Source organism: Macaca nemestrina, chromosome 1 (assembly GCF_043159975.1).
Source record: "Macaca nemestrina isolate mMacNem1 chromosome 1, mMacNem.hap1, whole genome shotgun sequence".
In the NCBI taxonomy this organism is placed as follows: Eukaryota; Metazoa; Chordata; class Mammalia; order Primates; family Cercopithecidae; genus Macaca; species Macaca nemestrina.
The window spans coordinates 147564913-147579410 of NC_092125.1; the positions used below are offsets into that span (position 1 = coordinate 147564913).

Sequence of the window (14498 nt, forward strand, 5' to 3'; positions counted from 1 at the left end):
AAGATCTATAGTACCTAATTAATTAATTCAACAAATATTTCCTTTTTCTTTTCTATATTCTAGGGCATTCCTGGGATCCGTGGAAAGAAGGGTTTTAAGGGGAGACAGGTATCTTCATTTGTGTTTTTGAGGTTTATGTTAGAGCAAACCTGGTTATGTGTTCTCATCTATGAAAATATGAAGACACTTTTTACTGTTTGTTGTTTATAATCGTTCCATTTTAATTTTTGCCTCTTGAATAGTGTATCAAATAATACCTGAGAATATAAAGGAAAATTTAGATTAAAAAATAACTCAACTTTGAACACTTCTAACCCTTTCACCATACCAGTGGGAAAACACTTACCTCTATGGTAAGGAGCTAAAATGCCACAGAAAATACGTGAACAACTTAAAACACAAATGGTAGTACTATTCAACCAATTCTACATGACCAGATGTTGTAGAGGTTCAACCTCATATTCTAGAGATTTTTAAAATGCGTGCTTCAGCTGTTAATTCAGAGATTAGTTTTCTACAACTTCTTGTATTTTCAGGTTAAAAAATCCAGGAAAGTGAATTTTACTAGGTAATATAATAATTTCAGAGATGGCAGGAAATTGTGACATCATCCAGTACCCCATTGCTTAACAAATGAGAAAAATGTGGTCCAGAAAGGCATCCTGAGGTTCTCCTTGTTAATCTACTATAGTCCATGAAGATAAAAAGTGAGATTTTTCATAACAGCTTTTCTAAAATTTTGTGTGCTTGAATAAAATCTTAATGATAATACTAAAGGACTGCAGCTCTCACCAGAATGTTCAAATCATTTTGAAACATTTATCCTTCAAGCTTTGTAATACTCCTTGAAGGTAAAATAGAGTAAGTATTAATGTCACCATAATATAGGTGAGGAAAATAAAGCTTAGAGATGTTAAAAGGCTTGCTTAGCCGGGCGCGGTGGCTCAAGCCTGTAATCCCAGCACCTTGGGAGGCCGAGACGGGTGGATCACGAGGTCAGGAGATCGAGACCATCCTGGCTAACACGGTGAAACCCCGTCTCTACTAAAAAATACAAAAAACTAGCCGGGCGAGGTGGCGGGCGCCTGTAGTCCCAGCTACTCGGGAGGCTGAGGCAGGAGAATGGCGGGAACCCGGGAGGCGGAGCTTGCAGTGAGCTGAGATCCGGCCACAGCACTCCAGCCTGGGCGACAGAGCGAGACTCCGTCTCAAAAAAAAAAAAAAAAAAAGGCTTGCTTAGATCAGATAGTTGAAAGTGGTAAAATCAGTAATTGAGCAAAGCTCCACAGAATCTAAATCCAGAATCCTTTTCCTTACTGCTTAGATATTTCTGCTTTGTCTTCTACTCACACTGCTTAGAAGACGCATGAGTTGTTTTTTCATGACGTCTGGCCAAATTGAGATACAGTTATTTTAAAGTTTAAAGATTTTAATATATTAAGATAAACTTACCAAACTGTCAAGAAATACAAAATAAGCCAAACGTTTTGTTTTCCTGCAATTACATTGAACTTAAAAGCTAATCTTATAATGGTTATAACAGTAGAAACTGCCATCACTACTGCTATTATCACCATTTTTAAGTTCTCAAGCACCGTAATAAGTATTTTGTATGCCATCTCATTTAACTATGCTCTGTTATACTTGAATACATTGGTGTGTTATTATTATTATTATTTTATTTTTACATTTTAGCTCTCATACACATATCCCAACAGAAAATGCCTTTCTATTTATTGGGCATCCAATTTCTAATCTAAAATTCTAAAGATTGACAATAGGTGGTTTGTTTTCTTTAGTCTTGTTTACTCCATTCTGTATCTTCAAATTTTCACCCTTCTCCTATCAATGTATACTATTAATAAAAGAACCAAGAAAATCATTTGCCATAATATATAAATTACTTCCAATGCTTAAAATGCTGCCTTACCCTTTGGCAATTATTTTAAGTATATTGAGTGTGAAGGCAGGGCGCGGTGGCTCACGCCTGTAATCTTTGCACTTTGGGAGGCTGAGGTGGGCGGATCAGTTGAGATCAGGTGTTCAAGACCAGCCTGGCCAACATGGCAAAACCCCATCTCTACTAAAAATACAAAAATTAGCTGGGTGTAGTGGCGGGTGCCTGTGATGCCAGCTACTCAGGAGGCTGTGGCGGGAGAATCACTTGAACCCAGGAGGCAGAGGTTGCAGTGAGCTGAGATCGTGCCACTGCACTCCAGCCTGGGCGACAGAGTAAGACTCCATCTCAAAATAAATAAACAAATAAATAAATATTAAAAATAACATAGAGTCTTAAGACAAAATAACTAACCTGCAATGGTGGAATTTTAGACATTGATGAGCAAATTGAATATTTTCTCAAAGCCCTTATATGTATAACCACCAATTATTTCTTTTTTTTTTTCCACCAATTATTTCATTTGCTAATATTGCTGATCTCATGTAGACATCAACTTGATTTTAGCTTTGGCAATGTATAGGTAATTGCTAGTTTCCTACTATAATGAATTATGAAATTATCCAGAGACCTTTATAGACAACTTCTGGTTTTGTAATCCATAGGGAATTATAAAATTATCCAACCGGAGCCTATTGAATTGAAAAAGGGAGTTTAAGAAAACAGTGGAAAAGTAGTGAATGAAATGATTATGGGGCTCTTGTTTGATTGCACTCTTCTTTTTATTATAAAATTTGCAAAGCTTTATTGCTTTTAAAATATATGCATATGTAATAGATTTAGATCTTTTGAAAAATTGTATTTGAAAAACATATATTCATTTTTTCTGACTGTTTATTTTAAAGTCTGTCTAGTATGGTAATATATTATGTATGCTATATGTACTTTTTTTATCATTTTTACCACAAAATGATTTGTCTATATTTATAAGGAAAATATGAATACTTAGAATAAAATACAGTTACAGCCACATGTCAACTTATGGCAAGGCTCACCTCAGAGACTGTCCCAGAATATATTATCCTATGTATAAATGCCCCCCTTATTCTTTCTGTTTATTATAAATAAAATCATCTTCAAAAGATATTATGCACCATAGGATTCTTGTATTTCAATTCAGATGATTAAAATTCCATGAGAAACATGGTCATTTATTACTGTTTTAATAACAGTAAAAGGAAAAGATCTTTTGATAATCTGTCCACTCTCCTTGATGTAGAAAATAGTAGGTGTGTAGAAGATGAATATGGTCATGTTCTCCTGGTAATTTGTTAAATTATGTTTACTATTAATTGTGAAATACAGAACAGAAGTAAAAGATTCCAGGCTACTATGAAGTAGATTGATGACACCTATACCTTTGAGAGAATGTGATAGAAACCTGGAAATGCTGAAATCTGAACGTACCAGCATCTGAGAAACTTTTGGCTTTGCATGAGTCAAAAACCGTTTTAATTTTCTGCTGGTTTGAGAGCTATTTAGAAGTTTGGGCCGGGCACGGTGGTTCATGCCTCCAATCCCAGCGCTCTGGGAGGCCGAGGTGGGTGGATCATGAGATCAACAAATCGAGACCATCTTGGCCAACATGGTGAAACCCCGTCTCTACTAAAAATACAAAAATTAGATGGGCGTAGTGGCGCATGCCTGTAGTCCCAGCTATTCAGGAGGCTCAGGCAGAAGAATTGCTTGAACCCAGGAGGCGGAGGTTGCAGTGAGCCAAGATTGCGCCACTGCACTCCAGCCTGGCAACAGAGTGAGACTCCGTCTCAAAAAAAAAAGAAAAAAAAAAAAGGAAGGAGAAGTTTGGATTGATGTTTCATTGTTGTACTGCTGTGTAGATACGATATCATTTCATTTACTATCATTAGGTAGAATCGTATTAGAAGATGTACTTTATCACAACTATTACCCTTAAGTTTTTAAATTCATATTTCTGGTTTTTTCTAACTTTTTTATTTTTAATTTTTGTGGGTACATAGAAGGTGTATGTAATTATGAGTTTCATGATATGTTTTGATTTCTGGGTTTTAAATGAGCTGGTTTCCTTAAATTTTAGGTAGAGCGATACAGTTAGTCTTATGAGCATGGAGTATGATTCAGTTTTAAAGAGTTACAACATATGATTTATAGAACAATAGTAGCTATTTTTAGAGAAATCTATGAAGTTTTATTAGCATTTTATACTTAGATTTTTTAAGACTCTGAATTTAAGCCCAGAAATTAGTAAATTACTTCACTTTCTGTTTTATGTATTGCATGAAACAGTCTGACAGTCAATACGGTGAAAGCAATAGCCATAAAAATCTTCAAAATCTCAGTTCAGGTCTTTCTACCTATGGTCAGGATAAGTTTCTTTGGACTACTGAATTGGATTCTCAGCTGTGTAGTAAAGCTTCATGTTTCATATGGAATCGTTTGCAAAAATAGTAATCATATTATATATACATATAGCATGGAAATGAAGTAAAAGTCTTGTCTAAAATTGTCCAACGAGTTAGTAACGTTACTAATTTTACATTTGGGAAGATGTTGCTATAAATCACGTGCTCATACTGCTAGCCAAATGATCACTTATTTCTCTGAGTAAACACAAAGCATGGAATTAAGTTGTCGTGAATGAGCTTAGTGGTGTCTGTGTTTTTCTTTTAATGAACTTATAGATTTACAAATAAGAGCTATCTTCTCTTAGACAGTATAAATATTTTATGAATGCAATTGAAATGGACACATTTTATAATAGCATATTATTTTGGTTATTCAAGAGGTAATTATTTTTTAAAAAGAGAAAAGTATTTATTATTTAGCCTCATAATGGTATGTTTAAATTTAACATTTGTGTTTATTTCCACTTAAATCTTATTTCCCAGAAAGTTCTTTTTTCCCAAAATGAAATGTTATGTTTATTAGATTTAATTGATATTTGTAACACACTTCTTTCTTCAGTAAGGACCATTAGTTTGAAGTGGGAAAACTGTTTTTGTTAGGCATTTGGTATATTTTAGAACCAAAGATTATTTAAAAATATATTAACAAATTCACTTGTTCCTTGGTTTTATATTGTTGGCATTTGAAATTTTTTTTATTCCTTGTATTTTAAGCCGTTTTTGATTTCAGGATTTTAGCATAAGTACTTGCTAATCACAACAATTATTTTTAAAGACCTCCTGTAATCAGTTATTATTAGTCAATGTATGTCCTCATGCTTTTGGATAGTGATGTGTAGTTCCGACCTCTTCCTCTCCTTCCCTCCTGCACTCCCTACATGTCACAATTGGATCAAAACCCTTAATGTTAATTAATATTAGAGAATACCCTGAGGCTGTCTGTGCCTTCAATAAAACTAACCGTTGAAGATAGAGAAGCCCAAGAGTCTATAATTGTCTCATCCTTTTGCTCTCTATCTGTGGATATTTGAGTTCAACTCAAGTTCATTCTCCGAAGATTTCAGGAAAAGACAAGATAGTAGTCAATCTTAATTGATCAGGAGCCTTTCAACACCATAGAACTACTACTGTTTTGTTTTACATGCTTTAATGTCTTTATTTGAGAATCTTCTTGGAACATATCTGATGTGAGCCAGATTCTTTAAAAGCCTAAGTACACTGATGCATAACAGAAGAGAAGAATCCTGTTCAAAAAATAAAAATAAAAATAAATAGGGGAGGCAGGGAGAGAGGATTTGTTATGTATTTGATAACTTTAGATTTCTTATACCTCACTCCAAGTAGCTTCCTTTTTAGTGTAAAGTTTCCAAAGTTTATTTTGTAGTGCTACAATCAGGAAATTCTATAGTTGCTTTTAAAAAAGGCATTTACAGAGCTCTCAGCTTGATTTAATCAGTAGTCTCTCTCTTGTACCAAGTTAGCCATGCAAATTTATATGGCTCCACAGACCTAAAAAATTTATGCCAGAACTGACTTGCCAGGATTGAAAATAAACATGAAATTGGAGATGGGAGTTACTTTCAACAACACCTAGAAAACTGCTATCAGAATACTGATGTTTTTCAAGGAATTTTTCAGACCCTTAGAAATAGATTATAAATAATCAAATCACATTACATTTAAAGTTTGACAAACAGCAAAACTGTACTTAGTTTTCTTCCTCTGAAGATAAAAATATCACATCCTAGAATGGTGGGCAAAATAACACCCTTAAGGCACCCAGACTTCCGAGATGTTTACTTTTCTAATTACAGAAAGGAGTGCCTGTGCCTCTTTTCTCGTATGTTTTTCTGTTAGAAGAGTGTATTTGAAGTAAACTGTATTTTGGCTTCTAAATCTAGAGTTAGAATTTCAGAATATAAAATCCTGGTGTTGGACATCTGTTATTAGTTTTTATCTTTAGCCCAAGACAGTCTTAAATACATATTGCATAGTAGCATCTCAGATACATACATTTTGTGGAAAATTTAGAGACTCTTGTTTGTTTTGTTTTAGGAAGAAAATGCAGTTAATTCGATCATAAAGTACAACTCTAGCTAGAACATTATGAAAAAGTTGTTATTAATTGTTAAGGAATTCTGCCTCCTTCAGGAAAAATGTAATTTATGTATTCTACTTTACTGGGCATAGTCTGTAGTAGCTATATTTGGCTAACATACATATATAATAGTATGACGGGATGTATGGAAGATTTCAGGACTTTTAATTAACCCCACCCCAGGGTTGGCATAGACACTAAGAAGAGGGACACCCAATGAACTACATATTATAATTTGGAGGAAGTCCAGGCAGAACATGATTGATTTCATAGGGATGTAACACCAGTGGGTGGGAATATGGAAATTATCTTCAGGGTGGATAACGTAAGGGACAACTCAAAGAGCCTTGTAGGTTATCAAAATCAGAAGTGTGAGTGCACATGTGGCAGTTAGGCCTAGGTTGGGCTCAGGGATGATATTCTCTAGGAGGGCGAATAGCAAGAATAAGGTGGGAGCTTTATTATTGAGGGATAGAACATGATGTTGTATACCACATCTGGTTTTTGGACACAAGAAAAAGGACACAATGTGGTAATCAGTCTTTTAGAACAGGGCCAGAACTTGAATCTGGAAATTGAGGCCCAGGTTAGCATTAAGCCTGCCTTGATGCCAAATCTCCATGAATAGGGCCAGACCTACTCATGTTTCTGCTGAAGTTTAGAATTAGTCTCAATTATGAGGATTCGGTTGACCCTGAGTGTGGATCAAATTGTCCTTGCTGTGAGGAAAAGGGTGAAGAGATCAGATCATCACAGAATACTTCACACTTCAGCCTTTTCCTGCAGTGATCTTGTTTTATATATGAAGGATTTTAAAATACCAGTATTTCCTGGTAATATGTATTCATATGCAGAATGTGTAAAAATAACTTCTAAGTTAAATTTTAGTGTTTCTAATTCTAGACAAGTTAGTGTGATCCTGTATTTTCAATGCTTAGTTTTGGAACAAATTATTTCTGTTATGATTATTAATGCCTGTTTAGTATTAACCTTCTATGATAATTTATATTCATTTCTACTTCAGATTAAATATGTTGTTTCTAAACCTTCCTCTAGAAATAACAAAATATGTTCTCCTGAAGGATTTTTGCATTGCTTTTGTTTTTTAAAAATTCTGTAAATATAGTCATTGTGACCATTTTATGGTTATCTTGGTCTTCTTATTTTCCTAGTTATTTTATATACATTTTAAAAAATTGTTTGTGGAGCTAGGAAAATAATGGTTTTACTGGACATGCTAAGGAAGAAGGTTTTCACTGTTTAAACATATTTAAATATACTACCAAATGTAGTATCTATGAGTGATCTAAAATATTAATATCACATACATGTATTCAGGCCTATCAATTCTAATAAACTTCTTTTGGTCTTAGTGTTTAATAACTACCATGTTTGATAACAGGACCATTGTTAGACCCAGGAATCAGAGAAACTTGCTGTGGGCTCTGAGCTTTAGAGGGCCCTGCATATCATACATTTAAAATACTTGAGTGCCTCTGTCATTCAGGATCCAGCACTTAGCACTGGCATCGCATGCCCTGTGATCCTAGACAGTCGCTCTTGTTACTATGTATTAGCTATCTATTGCTATGAAACAAATTACATTGGTGGTTTAAAACAACAATAAATATATATTATTTTTATAGTTTCTGTGGGTCAGGAATTTGGTAGTGGCATAGTTGGGTGGTTCTGATTCATGAGGTTGTAGTTAAGATTTTGGTTAGGGCTACTGTCATCCCAAGGCTTGACTGGGGGTTGGAGGATTTGCTTTTAAGGAGGCTCACTTGCTGGCCAAGTTGGTGCTAGTTGTTGGTGAGAGACCTCACTTCCTCCCCATGGAGACCTCTCCACAGTGCTGCTGAGTATATTCAGAACATAACTTTGGCTTCCCCCAGAGTGAGTGGTGTAAAGATACTACAGCAAAGTGATAGCTGTGGTATCTTTATGACCTAGCTTCAGAAATTACACATTGTCACTTCTATATTCTTTTGGTCACATAGGCTCACATAATTCAGAGTGGGTCTGGACTACATAAGAGCATGAATACCAGGAGTCCAGGAATCAAAGATCACTGAGGTCCATCACTGAGGCTGGGTACCACAGTTTAAATTAATAATGTTTAGGCTTCAGAGAAATTCTCCACATCTCTTGCCTGTATCTTCATATCTGAATGCCGTGAAGGTTTGTAAGTGGTACCATTGCTGACATTGGAGACAGAAACTGCTCAAGATTTTGGTAAGGGTTCGAGAAGGCAGTAGAAGCATTTCAATCAAAGGAAAGAGAAATTAATTATCTAATTTTTCTCTCAGCATGAATGCAATAGAATCTTACATGATAAAAATACTGTTTTCTGGTAATTTAAAGCTTCTATTATCCTTTCTTTCTGTTATAATTTATTGTTCCTGAGGTAATAGAATTAGTGTGATATTTGCAACAGTTGCAATTGGAGACTGACAGGCATTTTCCATTATTAAACAATGCATATTATTATTAAATTTGTCTTTACATAAGTATGGACAAAAAATTCATGAAGTATGATAAGATTTTTTTACATTGGCAATAGATGGACATGAAATGCTAGAATGATAAAGTTTGAAATACAGATATTTAATAAGATTAAGTCAAATTTTTTAAAAAGTAAATACAAAAATTTTAATATTTTTTAATTTGTTGTTAATTATAATTTGTAATAGGAAGTAGACAGCAGTAGAAAATCTTCAGAGATGATCTACTTGAGATTTTTAAAACTAGAAACAACCGTAGACTTATGTTGAGCATTTACCTATGGTAAAATTTGGAAATAAGACTTTATATATTCTCTAAAGAAGATTTAATTACAATTTAACTGGTTTTCTGTTTCTATTGCTATTTTACCATAATTAATAACATACGTCAAACTTAGCAGCTGAAAACAATATTCATTTATTATCTTGCAGTTTTCATGGGTCAGGAATCTAGGTGTTACTTCACTGAGTCTTCTGCTGTAGTCATAAGTTTGCAATCAAAGTGTCAGGCTGCATTATCATCTTTAAGCTTGACTGGGGGAAGGTTCATTTCCAGACTCTTTCAGGTTGTAGGAAGAATTTATTACCTTGAGATTGTAGAATGGAGGGCTCTGGCTTTTTGCCGGCTCTCGGCTATGGGCCACCCTCAGGTCCTATAGACTGTCCACAGTTTTCAGAGTCACCCACAGTTTCTTGCCACATGGACTTCTCCAACACAGCTGCTTACTTCATCAAACTCATGAGAGAAGCCTGTAGCTCCAGGCTGCTAAGACAGTCTTATATAGTGTAACATAATCATGGCAATGATATCTCATCACCTTTGCTATATACTATTTGTTAGATTAAGCAAGTCATAGGTGCTAGCTACACTCAAAGGGAGGATGTCATAGAAAAGTGTGAACACCAGGAAATGGGAATCTTCGGAGATCTTTTAAAGTGTCCACCACACTGATCATTGGAAATAAACAAGAAAATAGAAAATTATTCACAAGTTGAAGAGATTAGTTGAATTCCTGAAACATCGTATTCTTTATCACATAAAATATTTTAACTGATCAAAATGTGAAAAAGAGAACTATATACAGCACAGAAGCAATGGTGCGACTCTGGCATGCTCATTAGAAGGTAAAAATTACATTCATGAAACTGGCAAATTGAACAAGAAAAGCAAAAACTCTTGAGCTTTCCTATCTCTGTTGCATGATAATCCTGGAAAATGGCCGTTATGTCCTTTGGCAATGTGAGAGTATTTTTAGGAAAACACAATTTGATTTAAATTAATGATTATAATTTTCTACCAGGCAAATATAACAAAATATTTCATTCTTCAACATTCTTTCAACTGGTTAAAGAAATTATAGAGACTGTCTTTTGTATTATAAAATTAAAGGAAAAAGATACTGTTCCATATTTCACAAGCAATCTTGAAGACCATTTTTTGGCAATGAACCTATGTGGCTGCAAACATTTAGGCTCATGATTAAAAGAATATAGAACCTCACCTGTATTAAAAAATATTAATGCAGTTATTAACATTGAAAAACAACTGAATAAACAATAAACAAGCAAGGAGATTCAACAGTATAAAACATTGGTATGATTTTCTTTAAAAGAAAATATTATGTATCTAATAAAGAGCCAAATAGTGCCTTTGTGGTATTAGCTGTGCAATATTTCATAAAACAAGAAGTGTCTAGATTTCATAGAAATTATTTCAAAAATTGATAATACATGATCAGTATATAAGACGGATTAAAAGAATAAATCATCTCTGTCAAGAATAGAGAATTAAAATGAAATGTTTAATGAGTAATAAAGTGGGAAAAGAAACAATGCACAAGGGCTTGGTATGGTAGCTTACGCCTGTAATCCCAACACTATGGGAGGCTGAGGCAGGAGGTATCGCTTGAAGCTGGGAGTTTGAGAAGAGTCTGGGCAACACAGTGAGACCCCCATCTCTACAATGATAATAATAATAATAATAATAAAGAAAAATACATTAAAAATTTAAAGTAGATATTACTCAGCTCATCTAAATTATTTCAGGGGCAAAGTCAAGGTGAACAACTAATACGCGTATTTGTGAACTACCGGAAGAATAAGAAGTTGAAATTAATGAGTATTGCATTGTTTTTATGCTGGTTGTAGAAAGTAAGTATTTTGTGATGAGGGAAAAATTGATCACAATTCTTTCCCCTCTTCTCTCTCCCATCTTCCCTCTGCTAGGTGGGGAGAAATTACTAATTTTGAGGGAAGGTGAGCCAGAGAGCAGTTTCTCCCACTGGATGCAAGGGACTGGGAAGGACTGGGGAGAACAGCACATTCTCTAGGCAATCCTGAGTGAATTCCCAAAGATGTTTTCAGCAATCCCACTCCTTGTTCAGGTTGTTTTTTAAGAACAACTTTATTGACATATAATTCACATACCATAAAATTCACCTTTAAAGTGTATAATTTGGCAGTTTTGAGTATATTCAGAATTGTGCAGCCATCACAGTATCTGATTTTATAACATTTTCATCACCCCCAAAAGAAATCCTGTACTCATTAGGAGTCACTTTCCATTCCTCCCCCACATCAGCAGCCACAGGCAACCACTAATCCACTTTATGTCCCTGTGAATTTGCCTGTTGTGGACATTACACAGTAATGGAATCATGCAGTGTGTCCCCTATACTTTATTATTTCAGTGAGGTTTCTGAAAAACCTACTTATGATCTATCTAAGAAAATCAATCATCTCTTATGTTTCAGACTTACTGTAGTATATATTTCTTCTACTTTTTCCATTACCTGTGTGTCATAAATACTTTCAAATATCCATGTTAGCTCATACTGAATAGGATAATATATTGCAGAGTTGCAAGTTGTTGACAACAAAATTTGACTTCCAAAGACAATGAAAGTAAAATGCTTGCTTGAACTTCAACTAACTTTGAAGGGAGTATGGCTACAATATATTTGGCTACACAGATGGTTTTTACATTATCCTTTGATTACAGGATAAGGGAAACTGTGCTTCTAGTAGGAGTTAACTACATTTTAGAAACATTGTACATTTTTTCAATTGTTAAACTATCTTTTAAGTTTAACCTATTTATTTTTGTTCTGGGAACCAGTAATTTTTGGCAGTCTGTTAAACATAATATTTAATACTGACTTGCCTAAGTAAAGAGATTATAAGAATCTAATGATAGACTTTTATTTTTGTTATTCCTGGTTGTTGTAAATGAATATTATGAAAATATTTATAATAGTAAGTCTTATAAACATTTTTATAAAGTAGCCTCTTAAAAAGTGAGCTTTAAAGTTGAGGAATGGTAAATCTTTAGAGAAAAATGTAGTTTTATAAAGTAAGAGTAGCTGAGCATTGAGTTATTTTACAATAGAATCTACAATGAGAAGGTTTGTTATTTTACCGTCCTTCATAGTTTTACCATGTAGAATTCTCAATAGGCATTTGGGAAGCTTTTAATTTTCACCTCATTTTAAGTTTGTAGTATTTATGTGTATTATTCCTTTCCTTAATAAAATTGTACTTAAAGGATTTTTTGTTTTACATATGTGTCTTGGAATGATTTAAAGTATTTAGTGCAGCACAGTTGAAAAAGCATGGACTCTAGATCAGTCTGTCTCCATTCACATCTCTGTCCCACCCATCTTTAATGGTCTAACCTTGAGCAACTGACCTACACTCTCTGTGCTTTAACTTCCTCAACAACAATGTGAGATTATTAGTATCTATTAAATAGACCTGTTATGAAGATGAAATGAAGTGTGTATATATAATTATGTGCATAAAGCCTTTAGCACATGGTAAGTGCTTAATAATACTAGCTGTTTTATTCTCTGTGGAGTGAGTATAGGAACAGTTTGGAATAGCAGAGATAACTGAAGATTGTTCAATCAGAAATCTTCATTATTTTTCCTTTCATTTGGTGATTTTTTATGTATGATGAACAAACTTCAGTTTCATTTTCTGTATATGTTATGTGGCATATAAAATAATTTTATAACATATAGAAATATTGTATTTAGTTTTTTATTTTTTGAAATATTGTATTTAAAATCAATTACGTGTGTTATACAAAAGAGTGTGTTTGTTGCATTACAGTTTAAGAGTTAGGAAATAAATATTTTCTATTACTAAATTTTTTATTAGAAAATACAGCAAAAATGAATTCTTTATATATGTTGGCATTCTTCCTCTTTCCCTGTGACAGGGTTTTCCAGGTGACTTTGGAGACAGAGGCCCTGCTGGTCTTGATGGCAGTCCTGTGAGTACATTATGTTGGTCCAGTCTTGCATTCTAACATCATTCATACTTTATAGCACTGCACTTACAGTCCTTATTATAATATTTGTGAATAAACACTATTGGAAAAACAGTCTCCACACGACTGTGCACATTCCAGTTTGTGATTTTTCAACTTGGGAAATAAGTCAGAAATATTTCAAATTTCATCATGACATTCAATCTTTAAATTAATTATTTTGATGATGTTAAATAGGTATAACTGCTTAAGTAAAATATTAAAAATATATGATCACAATATTGGCTCTTATACATGAAAGTACCAACAAGACTTATATAAAAATTGTACACTCAGTGATTGCTCTTTGGATTCAAACCTGTCATTGATCCACCTTACTTCTTAGTGTTTTAGGGAAAATTATTCTACTTTGGGATTTTTTAACTGTCAATGTTCAGATTGAGAAAGAGTTACTGTCCTAAAATTAGTTTAATTATATCATCAAAGAATGATGATAGATTGCTATTTTTTGGCACTAGGTAGAAACAGCTTTAGCTTTTGCCCTTAAAAAGCATCCAATAGCTATTTCCCAATCTATGCCATTTACATATTCTTTTCATAATTTTAAAGTGAGTTAGAAAAAACACAAAATCTCTGTAGCCTAAATTGGGAATAGTTCCAATAATTACACATAAGTAAATCACTAATATAAAGAGTTTAAAATAGTTTGTTTTTCTTCTTTTTTACTTCTGTTTTCCAAATTAAAACTATATTAGCTCATTCAGTGAATTCAGCCAAGGTTTCATTTGTTATAAGGCATAGCAGATAAGAGTAGAACTGATTTTCAAATACATTGTTAAAAACTTGAATGATGTTTTAAGTGGAATGTTTACCTTTATTTCTTGCATATGATTCTGAAGAGTATTTCAAGCATAATAAAGTAAACATTATTTATTTTTAATGCCATTTGTGCTCTTGTGTACCTAGTGTGAAGCCATTTTACATAATTTTTTGTCAGTTACTATCCATGAAGTCTATTAAGACTCCCAGAATATTTGAAGTTTTCTTTTAAATTATATTAATTATATAATTATATAAATTATATTAATTATATAATTATCTAAATATGTAATTAATATTAATTATATCTTAATATATAATTGATTTATATAATTCAATTAATATTAATTATATATATTATATTAATATTAACATTTTCCTAGAATATTTAAAGTTTTCTGCTCTTCATTTAAAATATAATAATGTTTCTTCAGAAGCATTTTGAGTTTTTAAAATCTTTAAA

At 33.3% G+C, this 14498-nt stretch overlaps 1 protein-coding gene across 21 annotated transcripts in view; it reads left to right on the top strand.

Annotated features, from left to right (window-relative positions):
- Positions 1–14498, top strand: part of LOC105482774 (collagen type XXIV alpha 1 chain) — a 421145-nt gene that overhangs the window by 110209 nt on the left and 296438 nt on the right. For all 21 annotated transcript variants that reach the window (XR_011617622.1, XR_011617589.1, XM_071087115.1 and 18 more), the window contains 2 exons: positions 64–108; positions 13166–13219. Coding sequence is in view for 19 of the 21 variants with exons in the window: in XM_071087115.1 (XP_070943216.1) it covers positions 64–108; positions 13166–13219 (99 nt within the window). In the remaining 2 variants the exon portion in view is untranslated. The remainder of the gene's footprint in view (positions 1–63; positions 109–13165; positions 13220–14498) is intronic.